The sequence below is a fragment of the Geospiza fortis genome, unplaced genomic scaffold (genome assembly GCF_000277835.1).
Source record: "Geospiza fortis unplaced genomic scaffold, GeoFor_1.0 scaffold425, whole genome shotgun sequence".
Taxonomy (NCBI): domain Eukaryota; kingdom Metazoa; phylum Chordata; class Aves; order Passeriformes; family Thraupidae; genus Geospiza; species Geospiza fortis.
The window spans coordinates 2,530,147-2,549,588 of NW_005054387.1; the positions used below are offsets into that span (position 1 = coordinate 2,530,147).

The 19,442-nt window shown below is 45.5% G+C and overlaps 1 protein-coding gene across 2 annotated transcripts; it reads right to left on the reverse strand.

Moving 5' to 3' along the window:
* Positions 1 to 340: 340 nt before the first annotated feature.
* Positions 341 to 19,436, reverse strand: UNC119 (unc-119 lipid binding chaperone). 2 transcript variants are annotated; one of them, XM_005425431.3, is made up of 5 exons: positions 19,360 to 19,436; positions 9,441 to 9,554; positions 8,414 to 8,516; positions 7,544 to 7,716; positions 341 to 6,094 (listed from the first exon to the last, which is right to left on the reverse strand). In XM_005425431.3, exons 2-5 carry the CDS (start codon positions 9,487 to 9,489, stop codon positions 5,982 to 5,984), a joined length of 438 nt encoding a protein of 145 aa, XP_005425488.1. In that variant the 5' UTR covers positions 9,490 to 9,554; positions 19,360 to 19,436; the 3' UTR covers positions 341 to 5,981. The 2 variants fall into 2 exon arrangements, with proteins under 2 accessions (XP_005425488.1, XP_030916526.1); XM_031060666.1 differs by lacking the exon at positions 19,360 to 19,436 and adding an exon at positions 15,279 to 15,296.
* Positions 19,437 to 19,442: the final 6 nt, after the last annotated feature.

A 19,442-nucleotide genomic window follows, 5' to 3' on the forward strand; every position in this document is an offset into this window, starting at 1 on the left:
TTCAAACTTGCAAATTTTTTAAAATCACAACCTGATACACAGCTGTGATTCTGTGCAAATCCAAAATGTCATTAATATAATTGATACCAATTTATTTTAATTACACCCCAAGACATTCCCAATCTGAAAGTTAAATCCCACTTGAACAGTTTTAATGTGATGGTTTTACCCACAGAACTACCCAAACCACTGCAGAGTCTTTCCATCAATCACCACAAAATGAAGCTGCTCACACACATTTGCACAAAAACTGGAGTTTGAATATTGATGGAGACCTGAAATGAAAGTTTGAATGTTTTTTTTCACAGAAATATTTAAATAAAATAGACAATCACCCTCGTTTCTAGGATCAATAATTTATTTCTTTTTTTTTTTACACATTTTGCAATTTGTTACAGGAGAAGAAACACTTGCTAATGGAAGTGACATGTTTTTGAACCATTTTCCAAGGTAATGGAAAAAGTTAAGCATATTCCCTAGGATGCACATCAATGACTAAGCTGTCAATATTAAACCAATTGAAGCAAGTGTGGTCCCTATTTAAACCTTGTCTAAATTAATTTAAGGACTCTCCTTCTCCTACAGGAAGACTAAATTGTAGCATCTAATTTTCTTTTTTTTTTTTTTTTTTTTTTTTTATAATACTGAAGTCTCAATCTTTTCTCTCTCTCTACTTAATCTGCAAAAAGTCAAACAGGCTGAAGCCAAAGCCACAGAATGGATTCTGTGCCAAGGTTCCTTCTATTCCTGGTGATCTCCTCAGTTCCCTCCTGTCCCAAAAAGGAAACAAAGGACTCCCAGTTTTCTGAAAACCAGATTCTCTGCATGACAGTGCATTGCATTGCCACAGGATGGGCCACAGTGGATTTTCTCCTAGCAAACAAATCACTACCAAAGTACAAAGAATTAGAAATTAACTCAGTAAAAATGCTCCTAACGTTTTCCCAGTGGTATAGTAACCAGAATCCTACTTTCCTTCCACAAAAAATAGATTTTTTTTTTATAAATACATTTTAATACAGACAATTCTGTTTCTATGCCAAAAAAAAAAAAAAAGTCACATTCAAACAGGTTTGCTGGGTGTATTAAGATACAAGCAGACACCAGAGCAGGCAGGAGCACAGGGGTTTTTGGGGGGATGCAGACACACAAACACCATTTCACCCATTGACCATCGATGGGGAGAACAACTGAGCTGCAAAGTGAGACCTGGAGCATCACAGCCCTCAAATAAATCAGCAATTTCCACGTGGATTAACTCCCAGTGGTATTTAACATTAACATTGAAAAGCCTCTATAAATTTAGGCAGTGTTTATGCTGGGGGTAGAGAGAAGAACCACAAGCAGGAGCTCCCAGCTGCCTCAGACCCAGGAGAAAATTGAGTCATTCACCATGGCCTTGAAGCTCTTGGGTCCAAATAGCTGAAATTAATGCTTTTTTTCTGTCCTTGTCCTCCTTTACCTCACTTTTCCCCCCAAAATGCAGACAAACCTGCCCAAATTTTGTGCCACACACACAGTTCCAGCTGCTGCCCCACAGCCCCAAACGACAGCAATGATTTCTATGGTTTCCTTCCTAACCAGATCTAATTAAAACTGAGCTGTTAACCATCTTTTCCAGGCCATGAATAATTAATAGGGCATTTTTATAATACTTACTAAATATGACAGTTGGGTATTAGCATTTTCTTACCTTAAATAGCCCCAGTCTTTGCATAACTAAAAGTTCCCTGCAGCTTTTGTCTTTAAGATTGGGGTTTATTTTTTATGGGTTGGTATGTAGGATAATTCTCAATATACTTCAACATGTTTTTTCTCAAATTGAAGAGATTTTGGAAGTAGCCTGCATGTTTCACACACAGCCAGCCACCACTGTGACACTACACAAGATTTTGGAATAAAACTCAGAGTACAGAGGTGGAAAATAGAGCATCTTACTGACCTGCTCAAAAAACAAGACATAGAAAGAGATTATGAGCAAGAACTAAACCCCAGCAGATTGTTTACAACCCTGGGGAGACTTTCTACATTAAAATAAATAAATAAATAAACTCTTCTGAGTCAGGAAGGGTGGATCATTCAGTTATTTCAGAAGTGTCACCATGTAACGGACAATTCACAGAAACAATTTTGGCTTTTGCCACTGAACTGAGAGCAAAGTTTCTAAATTTTCAACCACAGCTGATGTGTTAATTATAAAAAAAAATTGGTTCTCTCCCTGCCACAGAAGTGTGAGTTATTAGAGCATGCAGCTCACCACCAATGTATTGCTGCTTTTCTTAAAAACCTTGACTATGAAAGAAATCCAAGACTGACAAAGTGAAGAAAATATGTCAAATTATAATTTCCCTGAAAGAATGTGTTGAGCTGTAATTTCCCTGTCTCTCAGAAAAATTATGTCACTATTAGCACTCAGAGAGACTTAGTTTCTTTTTCCAAGATTAAGTCTCTGTGTAAAGCACACAATCCTGTTTTATGACAGGAAACAGAGGGCATTATTAGCAGATAATCTTGGTTAGCTCTTGGATGTTTTCTTTCACTTTCAGAAATTCAGATCCCAAATTGCCAGGCTGGCTTGTTAAAACAAAGCTTTAGTGCTAATTAAAGTCATATTTAAAATGAGATCAAGGAAGAAAATACAACAATTCCTTTTTTCCCAGAGCTAATATTTGGTGATTTCGCAATGAACTTCCAAAGTAAACCCAATAATGATGAATGTTAAAATACAAAATAATAGCTAGTCAAGAAGATTAACAAATTCTTCTGCGAACAATGCTGCTAAGACTTCATTCTCAACTGGTTTATAATAAGAACCAGCTGCCAATTTAAGGGGAAAAAACGTGGGTTTCACAACCGAGCTGCAAACTCAGCTCCTTCCCAGAAGGAAGTTGAAATCATTGGGTGCTGCACAAAGCTTGGTCTTTAACACTAAATTCTGAAGGTGGTTTTTAAGCAAAACCAGAACAGAAGTGGCATGAAAACAACAACTCTACAGCCAAAGTTTTTGAAGAAAAAACTTTCAGTTCTGTTTATGTGCCTCATGTCAACACCACACGTGATGCTGCTGCATGAGCAGGTGGGAAAGGAACAAAATCTCTCTGCTGGGCAGTGATTCCCACATGTTTGCAAAGACTGTGGATGTGGATGGCCTTGAGGAAGTGCTAACAAATAATTCCCAAGTGAAACAGAGAGATAACTGTGATAACTGCTTCAGTGGGACACAGAGAAAAGCACCCTCATTGCACTTCCCACAGGAAGTTCTGTTGTTTGCCTTGCTCTAGGAATCAGAATTTGTTGCTTGTGGCAAACTCTGGGGATTTTTAATAAAATTGTCCTAACTGAAATGCTAAAGCTAAAATTGGTTGAAATTCATTTTATTGAAAATGTCCAATCTTTATTTCTGCCTTAAAAAAATTCTAATAATATTTAGGCAACAAACTCACTCAGTGTAATATCTCCCACATGATTCACACTATATTTTCTGTGAGACTGGAATTATTACATATATAATCTGAATTATAAAGGATTTCAGAGAGGAGCAGATGATAATTCATGCTCTTGTGTTCAACCTCAAAACTACACTAGAAAAATGTCAGAAATTCCATCCACACTCTGCACTCCTGGGAGCACAGTGACTTTCTCTTGGTGCTTTTATAAGGGGCATGTCTACCACTCAAATTTCCCTTGATTACAGTAATATTTTTATGGAATTACTCTTTGTTTTTTTGTAAGTCTTAAAAGGAGATAGCATAAAAAAGGAGCAGAACATAATTATTTCACAGGAAACCCCATCAAATGACCCAAGAGTACACACCAAAGTACAACTGATCTCACCACAACATATTAAATAGATGATAGCAATTCTGGGCAAATTCAATTCCTAAAAGTCTTTTAAAAATCTTATGAAGTGACTGTTATGAACAGCAGGTAAAAAATAACCCCCCAAAAAACACTGTACAGGGTGGTAATTATAAACATTCACTCTATTTTGTCTTTAAATTAGCATTTTTTTCTCCTGCAAATTGAAAAAAAAGCTCAGAACTACTTAAAACTTGCAAAATGTCGTTGGAGATACGATTTAACAGCCCTGATTTAAAAAAAAAGTTGGAGGAGGAATGAAAACAGTTTTGAAACTATTTCCATCTTTAGTAATTATTGTGCTATAAAATTAATGGTCAGTAGCTCAAAGTACTGCACAAATAATGAGGAAATCCTTTGTATCTCTCAAACTGATCAGTCAGCTGTAGGCTACTTGTATGATTTAACACACTAGAGACAAAAGATAGTGATACAAGTCTCACTGTGATAAGAATTACTACAAGCTACTCCTTGTGTAAAATCAGTGAACTTGACACACTTTTGTAGCTACCAAGCTTAATAAAAACTGTGCTGTAACCTAAAATCACTGGGTTTTTTCTTTAAAAAACTGCCTCCTCTCTCAGCAGTCAAAAAAGCCAAGCCAAATACAAATGGTGACACATTGAAAAGTGACCACAACCCCAACAAGAGCACAAAAACCTCCCTGGCCTGAGGCTACACTTGGAATTGTTTGTCCTGTCTGACACAGGCTGCGACTACAGAGATGCTCATCACGACTGGAAATGGTATTTTTATAAAAATTATTACAATTATTACACCTATCTGAGGCTAACATAGAATGTTCCACTTCAACTCACAGAATTAGACATGGAGACATCAAGTACTTACAGAAATATCTACAGACTGCAACTGTCTTTTATTTTTGTTGGGTTTTTTCCTTTTTTTCTTTTTTAAGTATCAGTGAATTAATCAAAATCAGTGAACCTTCAGAGTAAGGGTTTCATGACAACAGGTCACCCCACACAAGTTTATTCATGGTGTTGCTGTTTCTTGGGCTAAATTGGTGTTAAACTTCTTCCAGAAGAGAAGAGAGAACTCTTGCTAAATCTTTTGCTGTGTGTTAAAATTGTAGATTATTAGATTTAGCTTCACCTGTATTATTATCTGATGAGAAACGTTTTTAACAATGGGGAAACGCTATCTTAACCTCCTTTAAATGCAGATACACATAGAAAATTGGAAATTCCACACTCCCCAGCTGCCCTAGACAATTAAAATGTTGCTCTAACAAGCAGTGCTGAAGTCCTTATCTTGGTATTGAGCAGAGATGAAAAAAATAGACATGGGAAATGTGTGGCATGAAAAGGCTGTTGAATGAATGTTAAATAAAGCAAAAATGTTAAATAAAGCTAAAATCCTTCTGTTTTTCCTGATTATTCTGCAAAAAACTGAAATCAATGGAATGTACTTATGGAGGTTCATAGACCCACAGTGCCATTTTACCTTCATCTGAAATGTAAAAGGAATGTAAATGTAAAAACCCAGTGAACACAGCTCTGTCACTGAACTATTGCTCTTCATTGCTGGTTTTGGTGTTTCCAAGGTTAAATAGAACATTACACAGAAGGATTGGAACTAAAGGATGAAATACTCATGGAGAGAGCCAGTCTAAAGATGAAACTTGCCTTTGTGAGATGTTTTGCTCAATATTTTCAACAGGCTGGACAAGTTAAATTGGCCTTTGAAGCATCCACAAAGAGAAACAACCACCCAAACCTCTGCCTTTGCATCCATCCACTCCCATGGTTTCTCTGATTACATTCTTTGGGAAAGCAATCCTAAAAGATACTCGAGGGCAAGAACATAAATTCACAGAATTAGGGCAAAACCGTTCCTCAGGTCCCACAAGGCCATTTTCAAAGCAGACACTTAAAAGAACTTAGGGAAGTGGTATCCAAAGATCATTTTTAGCTTAAAAACTTCTGAAGAACTGGGTCTGCTTCAAAGCTCAAAAGAGATGTCATGAAACTCCTACTGTGGCAAAGAGTCCTTGGTGGGTGGATCCTTGTCCAGGTGACGCTGCAGGAGCTGGAGGTGTTGGGATCCCTGATGACTTCCAGAGGGAAGGGGAGGCCAGCATGGCTGGGCCATCCAGCCCAGGCTCAAGGTCCTCCACTGTATGAATAATCTGCCTTGTTGTGCATCACCAGCTTGTTGTCTACAAAGTAGAAACTGTCCGACTGTGTCTCGTAGGGATGCAGGATCATCTCTCGAACTGTGAGAGGGGGAAAAAAACCAATCAACCCAATTAAACCCAAAATTAAACCAAATTAACCCAATTTAACCCAAAAACCCAGTTAACAGGGACATATAGGGATGTGCTCCCTGTTAACGGAGTGACAAAACTATCCTTTGTCTCCTCAAAAAGGAAAAGAGCCCAGAAGTTTCTCTCCTCAATTAGGGGAGAAGACACCTCATAGGACCTGGGGGACTTCACCTCAAACTTGGACAGGAGTCAAAAAGTCCCACCTGAGCAATTTACTAGAAAAAGAAGAGAACAAAGAAACTAATGGCTTTTGTGAGGTGTTTTACCAGGGGTAAAGGACCTCCTGCACCTGGCTCGGTTTTTCTCTGTAAAGAGTTTTGTTATTTTGCCTTTTATTAAAACCTTTTTGTTTCCAACACTACCACAGAAGCCACCCTGCTGATTTTATGCCTTCTAAGGTAGCTGAGCTACCTTGGGAGTGAAATAGATCTCCAAGAGCTTATGAGACCTGGCTCAAGGAGACCCTTATTTCAGGGACACGTCACAATGCTGGGCTCAAGCATTGCTCAGCATCCCCCAAGCAGCTGCAAAATCAGGTGAAAAACCAAAATCCAAATGGGAATTGCCCAAAACACTCCTTGTTGGTCTCTTTTAAATAATTCAAGAATAATTATGGAGTTTTTATGCTGGAAAAGCCCTCAGAGGCCTTAAAATACAACCTGAATTCACTAAACCCTTGTGCCACATCCACACTTTCTTTGAATAATTTCAGGGATGAAAACTGTTCATAATCCAAATATATTATGGCACCATATAAAGGGGACCTCAGAATAAGAACCCATTACATTTTGGGTTGGGGTTCTTTTTGTTTTGTTTTTAAAAACCGTGATAAAAAGCAAACTCCAAATAAATTTGTTCTGGCCTGACAGCAGAGCCTCACTGTATTTTCCACAGACTGCAATATTAGTGCTGACACACACAATTAGGGGTTGTAAAGAGGAAAATCACAGAGATTTAGTGCTTGTGCTATTGTGTCTTGGGAGAGAGGAGAGGAAATAAAAGTTATGTTCATACTAAAACCTCTCAAGCTCACAATATAGCACATCAAACATTAAAACAGATCATAACATTTAAGTTATCCATTTATTGGATGTCTTTTTAATCTTATTTTTTCCTTGTTTTATAACACAATTATCTTTTTTCTCCCTGATACTGAAGCTTCTCTTTTATGAATTAAAAAAAAAAACCAAACCAACAATCCCAAGCAACTGCCTGGTGTGTGATGAGATACATCCTACTAGAAAACAAAATCAGTGTTAACACAGATTTAAAAGGATGAATTATTCTACCCCACCCACTCTCCAGAGACAGCCTTTAAGAAAGGGCTCCCCCAAAGCACCTCAGATGAACATCGTGGTGTGACAACCCAGAAATGAAAGTTTACAACAAAGAACTTACTGAGATCCTCCGAGAGCTGGGGGAATTCATAGATGTGCTCACAAGTGTTTTTACTGCTGGGGATGCAGAAGCCAAATTCAAAATCAAAACTTTTCAGCAGCTGGTCACGGAAGTAGTGCCGCTCAATCATACGGAAATTATTAATGGGTTTGTCCCCTACTGTGAATTCCACCCTGAAAAAGAAGGGTAAAACTGACGTGAGCTTTCATGCTTCAGTAAGGTGTGCAATATTCCTGCAAGGCAGAATAGAGCTCTGAAAAAAAAAGCCAAAATTATAAAGCAATAGCATTAATCAAATTATTGTTTCCTCTTTTACTTGAAGCATTCTACAGGGACACACCACAGCATTAGATAAACATGCTGCCATGGGCAGGGACACCTTCCTCTATCTCAGGTTGCTCCAAGCTCCATCCAACCTGGCCTTGGGCCCCTCCAGGGATGGAACAGCCACAGCTTCTCTGGGCACCCTGTGCCAGAGCTTCAGCACCCAAAGGGAACAATTCCTTCCCAATATCCCACCCATCCCTGCCCTCTGGCACTGGGAAGCCCTTCCCCTTGTCCTGTCACTCCAGATCCTTTCCAAAAGTCCCTCTCCAGCTCTCTTGGAGTCCCTTCAGGCACTGGAAGTTGCTCTAAAATGTCCCCAGAGCCTTCCCACTTTATTTTGCCTCTTTTAGCATCAATCCCTTCAGCACCAGGCTGAAACCTAAAGCGACAGAGAAGGCAAGAGATTTGGAGAGCCTCATAATAAATGAAAAAGCCCCCTGTTCAATCACCTTCCTGGCAGGATGAACATGGAAAAGAGGGGTTTTTTTCCCCAAGTTTTCAGCTGTTTTCTGTGCCAGGCCAAGGAGCAGGGGGGTTACTCACGTGGCTCCCACTTGCCGCAGTCTGAGGAAGGCCGGCGTGAACTGATAGCGCACGAAGCGTCCGGCGTTGGGGTCCACGTCCTTCCTGTCATTGTGCTCCCGCTCTGCAAAAACCCAAAGAAAGCTCTGTCAGAGCTGCCTGAGAACCACAAACTCAGGGGAAATACTTGTGGTGGTGTTCTTGAGCCACCCAAGCCAGGGAATCGCTCTGGTGCTGAGCTCACCCTCCTCCTGTCCTGAGATGTCCACCCCTGGTCACTCAGAGGTGGAATGTTGAGAGATGGCCCTTTTGTTGGAGTAATTTCTTATCTTCTGGATCTCTTTTCCTCATCTCCTGGAGGATGAGGAGTAGAAATCCAGAAGATTTCTATTCCCCACATCAGGACTGCAGAGTGACTCTGGACAAGCCATTTCCCCTTAGCATGCTTGGTTTGCTACCTATAAGCTACAGAAAACTTCCTCTCACCTGCAGGGAGGTGGGGAAGGGTTAAAAGTGCTTGGCCAGGAAAAGAACAGCTGCCCTGGGTTTTTATCACCACCGGCAACAGGCAACACTTGGATGCTTACAAGTAACACCTAAAAATTAATCAAACCAAAAATAAAAGGCAAATGTTCAGTTTGTTTCATTTGCCTGTTGGCAGTTTCTCCCCTTTGGAAATACCACTTTCCTGACTCCTCAGTGAGAGATGTTAAACTAACAGCTAAACTATGTGCAGGGGGCACAAGCTGAATAACAGCCAAGAAAAAACCACCCAGTGATCTCCTCCTCCTCCTCTGCTCCTGTTTACAACATCCATCTGTCCCTTCCCATCACAGATGGCAGCAGGAAGAGCACAGCAGCAGCCAGCTCTGCTCACCCTGTTAGTACAAAGAGACACCTGAAAAACATTCCTGCTGCAAGATGGGGCTCCAGCCCTCCTGCAGTGGACAGATTCTGCTACTTTTGGGAAATGTATGGAGTTAAAGGAGTGGGGAAAAGCAAAATAAAGCATTTGTTCGTGGAAACCTTATTTTGTGTGTGCACTCACCTGAAGCTGCTGGCTTGGTAATTTCAAACAAGACTGTGCCAGATTCCATGTCCCGGATTTTGAACCTGGTGAAGTCTATCTTGTAAACATTTTCCTCAGGAGTGCACAAATAATCTGCAGGAGGAAGCAAATTTAAATGAAGGCTGCCCTGAAATATCGGGGAATTTCTGGCTGCTCTCTGGAGGCCACACCAGCAGTGAGAGCAGCCCAAATGCATCTCCACCACTGCCTGTTTTCATTCAAAACTGATGTCCCTGAAGACAGTCTCAGTTCTGGAGGCTCACACTGCCCTGCTCAGACAGGACAGGGGAAAGAATTCTCTCCCCCAACACACAGAGGTCATCACCTTTTTCCAACTCTGTGCCAGCAACTCCTGCATCCATTTCCTCCCAGACTAGTCAGCACCTCCATCAAATCCCAGCCTTTCCAGGGTTAAGAGGCTTTGCCTGTTTTAAAAACTGCCCTGTGGCAGAATGCGAGGGCTAAGCAGCTTTGGGAGCTAAGCTGACTGCGCTTAACTGGAACAGGAGTGTCCTCCCCTGTGCCACCTCCCTGCTCCAGCCCTCTGCAGACAAAGGGTGGCCTCACCACACCAGGGCTTGTTTTCCTCAGCACTGAAATTATGTTGAAGCCTTTCCCCGGGTCAGGAAAACAGGGAGCAGAGCCCTTCCCTGCTGTGGGTATCTTTGAGAGAAAGTCAAAGATGCAATCACAGAATTGTTAAGGTTGGAAAAGCCCAAGATCATCAAGTCCAACTTTTCACCCTGCACTGCTGTGTTCACCATTAAACCACGTCCCAAGGGCCACATCCACAGGGCTTTTGAACATTTCCAGGGATGAGGATTCCAGCACTAAAATGCCCACAGTTCTGGCCTTCAGCCTTGCTGTGCCCTGAGCCAGCTCCTGGCATAGGAATCATCCTCCTCCCTGGGGAAGGAGCACACAGAGCACAGATTGAATGCAGCTCCAATAACTCACTTTACCCTGACAGATCTAAAGAAATGCTCTATGTAGACAAGCCAGGTCAGCTTTCAAACAACAGCACATTTGATTGATGTAGGAGACTGGTTCTGGAGGTTCCAAGGTGAAAATAATACTTTAACATTCTAATTCAAAACACTTTCTCAGCTACTAATTCCTGCTGTTAATCTGAGCTAATCACTTATTTCTGTCTGCTTTCCTATTTCTAAAACTCCAACAAATCCATCCACCTGAGGCTCAGTCCCTGAATACTGAATACATAAAAATAAGTTACAAGTGCTCAGAGCCCAGACCTGCCCATGCCAACCCAACTTCAGCACAGGTCTAAGAAATCCAAGACCACTGTGAGAGACTTCTGAGCTCCTGGGCACAAACACTTGGCACCAGCACTTTCCTAGAAGCCTTTTATTCCTTCCAAATCTCCATAACTTAGAGAACTGTCCAAATAAGCTCAGTTCAAGGAACAGAGGTGTTAAATGTTCTCCCTGGACAGTTTTACTGCTCTCCAACAACCCCATATGGTGAATACTCAAAGGAATGCCAGAGAATTTGTAGATGCCCCATCCCTGGAAGTGCTCAAGGCCAGGCTGGATGGGGCTTGGAGCAACCTGGTCTAGTGGGAGGTGTCCCTGCATGGCAGAGGGGATGGAAGTGGATGATCTTTAAGGGCCTTCTTAAGCCAAAACACTCTGAGTTTCTACAATTCTATAAATGGGTGTTCAGGGAGAGGACAGTGCTCAAAGCATCCCTGGCATTTGGCAGGGATTTTCCCTTCCCTATCAACACAGCACAAGGAAAACTGACACCAGCACCCAAACTGTCAGGAAGAACAAGCTAAAACCTTGCCTTTTTTACTCCCCAAGAAAACACAAGCCTGTGTTAGGTCAAATATCCCAAGAACTGCACAAAAATCTTCCTTTTGTGTCCTTAACAGCAGCCAAGATGACAGGACAGGAATTTAAACCCATCCCTCGCCTTAGGCCCTGATGTTTAGCATTCCTCAGGGAGATGTCCTGCAATTACACCGTGATTTTGGGCTCTGACACATCAGCCACCCCAATTCCTAACCCGTCCCACAACTTCCCAGTCCCACAACTTCCCAGCTCCGAGCACCAGCATGCAAAACACAAACTGACGGAAGCAGGCCCAGCTTCCCACAGCCCAGCTTCCCCTCCCTGGGCCCATGGCCACTGGCTGTTCCCTGGGAAGGCTGTTGGCAACAGGCAGCAGTCGCCCAGGAGCCCAGGACACCTTCCCTGGAGCACGCTGGCAAATCTGAAGCCGCGTTTGTCTGCAAGTTAATTATTAAGTGTTTCTACTCCTGCAGAATTCCTGCCCATCCAGCACCATGGCAACAGCTTTATCCCCCTCCTTGGCAGCAGCGTTGCTGCAGTAACAGTGTCCATGACTCATCTGGAGCAGAGCAGAGCCAAGCAGAGCCTCCAAAGAGGAGTAAACCCCGGGTAGAATCCCCACCAGGCTCCTGCTCATTGATGCTTGTACCCCTACGCTGTTATTTTCCAACTCTTTTTGCCCTGATAATATTTTTTAAAAATTTTTTTTTTAAATTTAATTTTTTTTTTTTTGGTTGGGTTGGGGTTTTTTTTGGTTTTTTTTTTTTTTTTTAATCAGCATGGCAATATACAACTGGATGCCATCTGGGAAGATCAGCTGCCAGCATACTGCAATCAAGTGGGTTTTTTTCCTCCTCTGGCAGTGCCCAGTCTCCTAGGAAAAAAAAAAAAAAAAGAAAAAAGAAAAACCAGAGGAATATATATTCCTCTCAGTCTGTATTACATTTGTTTCTGCTGTTCCTGTTCAAAAAATCAATCAAAGTAGCCACGTGCTGGTTTTTTCCCCAACACGTAACAGGAGCCTGAGGCTGCACTGGAAGGTCTTATTGGGAATGGGCTGCTTGCAATTGGCAGATCCTTCTGCTTAGCTGAGCACTGTCAGATTTGCTAATCTCATCCCATACACACTTATTTTTAAATTACTGTAGGGCCCAGTTGCCCACACTTCCGTGACTCACTGAAATGTCTCATCTGCCTGCCTTATCCTAATTCAGCGTCGCCGGGATTTGGGGAAGGGAGGCAGCAGCCCTGGTTATTTCAGCTGGGAATGAGGAGATCAAACCTCCATGGAGGAGATTGTTACAGAGAAACTAAAAATGGTGGGTTGATCTCTCAGGATACAATATTTTCTTGTTTCTTCCACTTCCCCTGAAGCAGGTTGTGCTGTTTCCCTGTTAATAACTGAACCATCGTGGTGTGTCCCTGAGGCTTCAGTACTCTCCTGATTTAGGGATGAAGGCATGGACATAGCAGCACTGCCTTGGAAAACCCATCGGATTGGTTTTTATCCATAAGTACCCACATTTAGTAGTGTAAAAAAAAAAGGTCACAAAAGAGGAGTACTTCCTACCCTTTCCTAAAGCCCAGGGAATTGTCATATCCCAGACCTCCATCCCCAAACCCTTCCTGAAAACAATTCACCTGGTATTAGCAGCCACTTCTCACTCACACATCCCTATTCCTGATGGTGCCTCTCCAGCTTCTTTCCCATAACCTCTGGATCATGCCCAAAGATCTGCAACTGCCCACTTTTAGAGACAATTTCTATCCTAAGCCCTATCACAGTTGTGAAGAGTTTGGATCTCAACCAACACCACTGTGGTGGTCTGAGGAAGCAGCAGAGGTGATTGGCTTCCTGAATCTGGCTCAATTAATTCCTTCACAAATTCTCCAATTCCCTTTGTAGGAAAAAGGGATTCCAAAGTGACCCCAAACAGTTCAGTGGGCTCAAGCTTTGCTCTCAGAATCAGCAGGGGCTCCTTCCCCTGGTACAGTTCTGAGCTGGTACCTCCGCTGCCTAATCCAGGGAAGAGACAGTTTCTACCCAGGAAACCTTCCTGGGCTCCCAAACCCAACCAAAATGACAAAATAAACCAGCAGAACAGCCTGGACAATGCCAGCAGGCACTGCCTGTGAGCACTGGCACATCCTGAACCCTGGTGCAGAACTCCAGGTGTGTATTTTAGCAGCTGGTGTTACAGAGGAGCACAAAAGGTGAGGGATAATGCAGAGCTAAATAACACAGGAAAGCAAACAAAGGCACTTTGTCCTCTGGGCCTCTCCCTGTCATTTAAATACATGAGATCAGGTTTGCTCCTCATGACAGAAAGCTAAAATTTGATCCTGTGTCGCTATAAGACACGAAAGAACATAAGCACACTACCTTCTCAAGGTGAAGGAAGAAAGAGGAAGTTTATTCTCTGACTCCAACATTTATAGTTTTCCAAAAGTGACAGCGGATTGGAGGGTGACAGTGACACCTCTCCAATGACACTGGGCAAACCAACAGTCCATCAACTTTCTCCTCCTCCATAAAAGAAGACAAAACAATCAGTTGGTTGCAGAAAGTGTCTGAGAAAGTGCACCACAAGAATGTCAATATCAGAAGGCCTAGAAAATCTTGAAAAACACGGGTGACAATCCTGTATTTCCAAATTTCCTTTGCAACCACCCCACCAGGCCCATTTTATCACAAGCTCATGGGCAATAGGATTCACACTCTTTGTTGTGCTCCTTTTCAAGATCCCTTCTCCATCTCTGCAATCAGGAGGAAGCACGTGTCCCCTCTCACAGACACCAGGGATATTTCTGTGCTCATCAGAGTCTAATCTCAGATGGGGCAGCTCCTATTTTAAGGCCTTAAGAGCTCACTAAGGAAAGCAGAGTGCACCCAGGGTAAGAAAAAACAGAAAATTTGGTCCTGAAAATGGGTGTAAATCAGGAGGATGCTGTACAAGAGACTGAGGCAACAGCAGTGACTTGTAACAAGAATTTCTCTCCCCAATACAGACAACAACAACAATTTAGGGAATGGATGAGAAGGCTCCTGTAGTTATGCAGGCCTATTTCCTAACATGTGTTAACCAACAAGGTCAGGAGCTATTTTGAAGCCAACTCCCAAGACATAAGCCAGGTATAAAGCCAAGACAACTGCAGAGGAATTGCCAGGAGCTGGAGATTAGGAGATTATCAGATTGAAGAGTCTCAGGAGGAAGCAAAAATAGCCCAGACCCCACGAAGAGGCCGAGCAGTGACGCAGGACACGGAGCAGGGCCTGAGGGCAAGGCAGGGCAGGTTCCAGGTGCTATTGATACACCTGCCCAGACAGCCTGGGTTCAGTTAAAGGAAAAAATAAACCATTTCCCTGCCCTCTGCCTCAGCAGTTCAAGCCCTGTGACACCAAGCCAGCCAGGAAACAGGATCTGCTCCTGTAAAATAAATCCCTCCAGCCCAAACCATGGGGTTTGGAGAACCAGAGACCAGGGGGGTTGCACGGGGAGGGAGCAGCTGCCCTCTGACCCAGCCCTGGAATTAGGCTGCTGCAGTGCCCCAGAGGGAAAATCCTGCACCACAAGGATCCCACAGGGGTTTTTCCACAGCAGCACATTTACTGTCAAGGAAGCAGAGGGATTTAGGGCAGGAGGCTCCAGGCTGAGGCACTTCCCTAGGTCCCCAGAGCCCCTCAGTTGCCAAGTCCTACTGCACAGCTCACCAGGCTCTGATTTTTGTGGCAGCCTGCTCATCTCTTTTTTCTTTTTTTTAATTTTAGCTAGAGCTTTCCAGACTTCGCCCTCTCACAATTAATTTGATCACAGCCCTGCAGCCTGTGGATGGAGCTGCTCTTCCCCCATTTCCAAGGCACCCAAACACTTTCTCCTGCCCCCTTCTCATGCTGATTGCATTCAAAGTCTGAAACCATGCGCACAACATCAACTAAATCAGCTATTTTTGGGCTGAGCCAAAGCCAAGCTCTGCTCAGACCCTCAGGCTGAGTTCCTCTTACCTTTGCCACTTCCACCAGGGATGGCCCAAACTCACAACCCTGGGAGAAGGAGGAATCCCACACCACACACACACTGTGTGTGCTGCCCCTGGGAATCCCAACAGCTCCTGTTGTGCCGTGAGACTTTGGGAAACACAGAGCCCTGGAAAAGCTCACAGCCTGTGTGGGATGCTGAGGGAAGGGTCGTGGGGAGAGCAGCTTGGCACAGCTCTGCAACAAGGAATCAGCACATCAAAACACAGCCACACATCACAGCTCTGGACAAGGCAGAGCAGGGATTTATTAACCTCACAGACACCCACAGCTCCTCAGAGCTCCTGCTAAAATGCATTCTCCCCATTGACTGGGGAGGGAAGTCATGGTCCAGGAGCAGCTTTGAAGATGGATTCGTGCACATCTGCCTCACATTCCTGTTAGTGCCTCCCTCTCTCCTTGCCTGTGAAAACCCCATGGATTTGGAAACTGATTTCAACATGGATCCTGGATGGTTTAGCTTTACAGGACTTGAACTGCTGAGGCAGAGGGGAGGGAAATGGTTTATTTGGATTTTTTTTTCTTTAATTGACTGCAGGAAACTGGTATGGAAGTCCTTCAAGAAGGGTCTGGCCTGCCTAACCCACTGAGGCAGCCCTGTGCCAAGCTGGCCTTTAGCTAAAGCTGCCTAGAGAAGTCTCAGAGAAATCCCAAGTGACAGCTCAAGGAAGAGATTACTTTCAGAAATGATTACGTGCGTGCTCCTTATTTTTAGGGTTTGTTTAGAAACTGTTTCCAAGCATGTAATCAATGATTTAACCCCTTGGTTTCCTAAAATATAATCAGCGTTAAAATAAAACTTAAAATGTAAGATTTGATCTGGTATTCCAGGCAAAGTGTGTAGGTGATAAGCAGGGCAGCCTCAGAGGCTGGAGCTTGTCTTTTGTTACACATCTGACTCCTCTGATGCTCTGGCTGCCTCAGTAATTAATTGCAATTTGAACTGAGCTCTGCCCCACTCCTTTGCTAATCTTAAATTAATCACGTCATGAGCTTTTTCCGCTTTTCCCAACCACAGTTGTGTGAGCGAGTGACAAATCTCACTAATTGCAGAGGAAATGGTTCTCCAGCCTTACACCTGATCCAGCTGGAGCAGAGCCAGAACCAGCCTGGCCAGATATCCCAGGGCAGCATCCCAGATCCACCAGGCTGGACCCAGCATGCCCAGAAACGTTGTGAGCCCAGAGCTCATGGGGAATTTAACATTGGGAGGGCACAGAATGTGCAGGGCAGTTCACACAACTCCCCAGTTAAGCTTATTAGAAGCACATTAAGAGCAGAGCCCAGCTGGCTCCTGTGGCTGCCCACAGAGCCACATCCTGCCCAGCCACCCTGCCAGCCCAGCCAGCTCACACTGGGTCAGCTGCACCCACTGGGAGAGCAAAGTCCAGCTGTGCTGCCTGATGCAAGGATGATTAGGGAGGAATTCTTCCCTATCAGGCTGCTGAGGCACTGGCAGGGGGTGGGCAGAGAAGCTGTGGCTGCCCCATCCCTGGAAGTGTTCAAGGAAAGGCTGGGTGAGGCTTGGAGCAACCTCATCTGGTGGAAGGTTCCTGTGTCCCTGTTCTTGGTGAGGCACTTGGAACAAGGTGGTTTTTAAGGTCCCCTCCGGCCCAAACCATTCTGTGCTACAGCCAGAATTCCACCTCTCCCTGGAAACCTGCTCAGAAACACAGAGCCTGCTCCTGGTGTGAGCATTGCTAGAACACACCTTCCTGTGGTACCAAGCCCTGCTGGGCTTTGGTTGATGAAGAAACCCTAAAACACAGCCAGCTCTCCTCAGGCCCCAGGCAGGACACAGTTCAGTGTGTGAGCTGAAGTGCTACTGGCCCATGAGTTTGGATAAAGATGGATTATCCTCTCTCTGGAACAACAAAGGGCAGCCAGGGCACCAGGGCATTTCTGCTGCAGCCTCACCACCAACTCTTCCTTCAATTTCAACCTGCCAAAGACAGAATTGCTGCAACAGGGTGTGGTGTCTGCCCTGACACCCAGCACGTCCAAAAGCCTGCGGCAGCTGTGAACTTCTCTCCCACAGCTTGGTCCTTCCTCCTCCCCTACCTGAAGCAGAAGAGTGGAACAGTTTCACATTGCTATTTCTGGCCATCTGTTTTTAAGGGTGTAGAAATGAGCAAAGGCCAAGGAATGCCCCAAATAATCATTAGGTGTTAAAAATCTGAAAAATATTCTTTGCTTTCTGTTAAACCCACCAGGACGAAAACTGAGCTTGAGAAGGGGAGTTGCAAAGTGCTCCTGGGTGATAAGATACAACATACTCAACATGGGGGTACTGTTTACCTGTATCCCCAAACTCACCGAGGGTTTCAGGTGTGGGGAGCATTTCCTGGCTCCCACACATCCAGCAGGACAGGAAGCACTTCCCAAGGTAAGCCTGGGACATCATCGCAGTGCTTGGCTCTGACCCTGGTACCAGCAAGTCTCACAGCAGGAGGGGAACACAACATTTTCATGCATTTCACATCCTCCCTGTGCTCCAGAGCACTCTGACCCAGGGCTGGAAGAGGCAGACAACAACCAGCTCTGCTCCAAGCCTGGCTCACCAGCTTATCAATCCCTGCTCCCTGGGAAGGCAGAAGCTTGCACCATCCATCCCCACTGATGCCACACGAGGTGACAGCAAGGCTGTGGGGTGGCCCTGTCCCCTCCAGACAGCCCTGGCGAGGGCAGGGACATGGAGGCTGCCATGAAGTGAGCACACAGAGCTTCACACAGCCATGGCTGGGATTCACCATACAACTGAGGATGCTGGCAGGATGCTCCAGTGCCTGCTGCGTGCTCTCCCTGCTACAGGCAGGGGATTTCTGGGCAGTGAATCACGCAGCTGCACCAGCAGAGCAGCTCAGCCCGCAGAAGGGCACCCAAAGCTCCCCAGCAACAGCAGCCCCTCTCAGAGAAGCCTCTGTGAGCTCTTCCTGAGGGCTGACACGAGTCCCTGGCGGGCTGTCCTCCTCCCTTCCTGCTCACACACAGCCCCACGGGGCTGCCTGCACGCAGCAGCACCCACAGCCGCATCCTTCCTCTCCAGGGCTCGTCACAGCCCCTGTGACACTGAGCTGCCTTGGAGGGCAGAGTGCTGAGAGGCACAGGGAGCACAGCCAGAGCCCCGGGCAGCCCCTCAGCCCTGACAGGCCAGAGAGACAGCCCAGAGGTCCTAGGAGATGGAAAAAGGACTTTTTGGGACACCAGGGCAGATTGTCCCTGGGCATCGCTGGCCTGAGGCAGTACCATGGAATGGTTTGGGTTGGAAGGGACCTTAAAGACCACCTGGTTCCAACCCCCTGCCAGGAGCAGGGACACCTTCCACCAGCCCAGGCTGCTCCAAGCCCCATCCAAGCTAATCTTGAACACTTCCAGGGATAGAGCAGCTTCTCTGTGCCAGGGCCCCACCACTCTCCCAGGAAGGAATTTCTCCCCAATATCTAATCTAAGCCTGCTCTCTATCAGTGTGAAGCCATTCCTCCCTGTCCTGGCCTTTCCCCAGCCCTGTGTGCTGCTGTCCCGAGCTCTTCTACCAAGCACAACAGCCCCTCCAGGCACGCACTCCCACCACCACCTCCAAGATGCCCTCAAGACCACGGGTGCTACACTGGAGAGGGGGAAAATGGGTTGGGGGGCTGCTCTGGAGTCCTCCCATGCTGTGGCCAGGGATCCAGCCCATCCCATTGCCGTGGGAGCAGACACAGGGAATAGGGTGATGGGCAGAGTAGGGAGGAACATCCCAACATCGACCTTTCAGCAGAGTTGGGGGGGCTGCACTGAAGAAGAGAAGGGAGAACCCCTGCTCTCCCGCTGGTCCCCAGCCCCCGGGGTGGCACATCCCGCTGCGGGCTCTGTCCCCTGCCCTGCTGCATCCCCACTCCTTGTCCCCCGGGAAGGGGGCACCGCTTCCCCTTTTCCCTCTGGGTTAGCCCCCTTGAAAGGGCAAACAGCTCCTTTTTCCTCCCGGCTTAGAGAGGAGAACCAGCTGCCCTTTTTCCCCACGGGGACGCGGTCCCCATCCTCCCGCCGCGCCACCCCCGGCACGCACCGCTGGTGACCCGCTGCAGCCCCAGCACATCGTCGGGCCCGATGAGCGCCTTTCGGCCCAGCTCCTCCTCGGTCCTGGCCGCC

Excerpts from the sequence above, each read along its gene's own strand:
- UNC119 (XM_005425431.3), bottom strand. The coding sequence starts at position 9,489 with ATGGAATCTGGCACAGTCTTGTTTGAAATTACCAAGCCAGCAGCTTCA. Across the intron at positions 8,517-9,440 it reads TACCAAGCCAGCAGCTTCAG|AGCGGGAGCACAATGACAGG; the intron begins GTGAGTGCACAC and ends GGGTTTTTGCAG. Across the intron at positions 7,717-8,413 it reads CTGCGGCAAGTGGGAGCCAC|GGTGGAATTCACAGTAGGGG; the intron begins GTGAGTAACCCC and ends CTTCTTTTTCAG.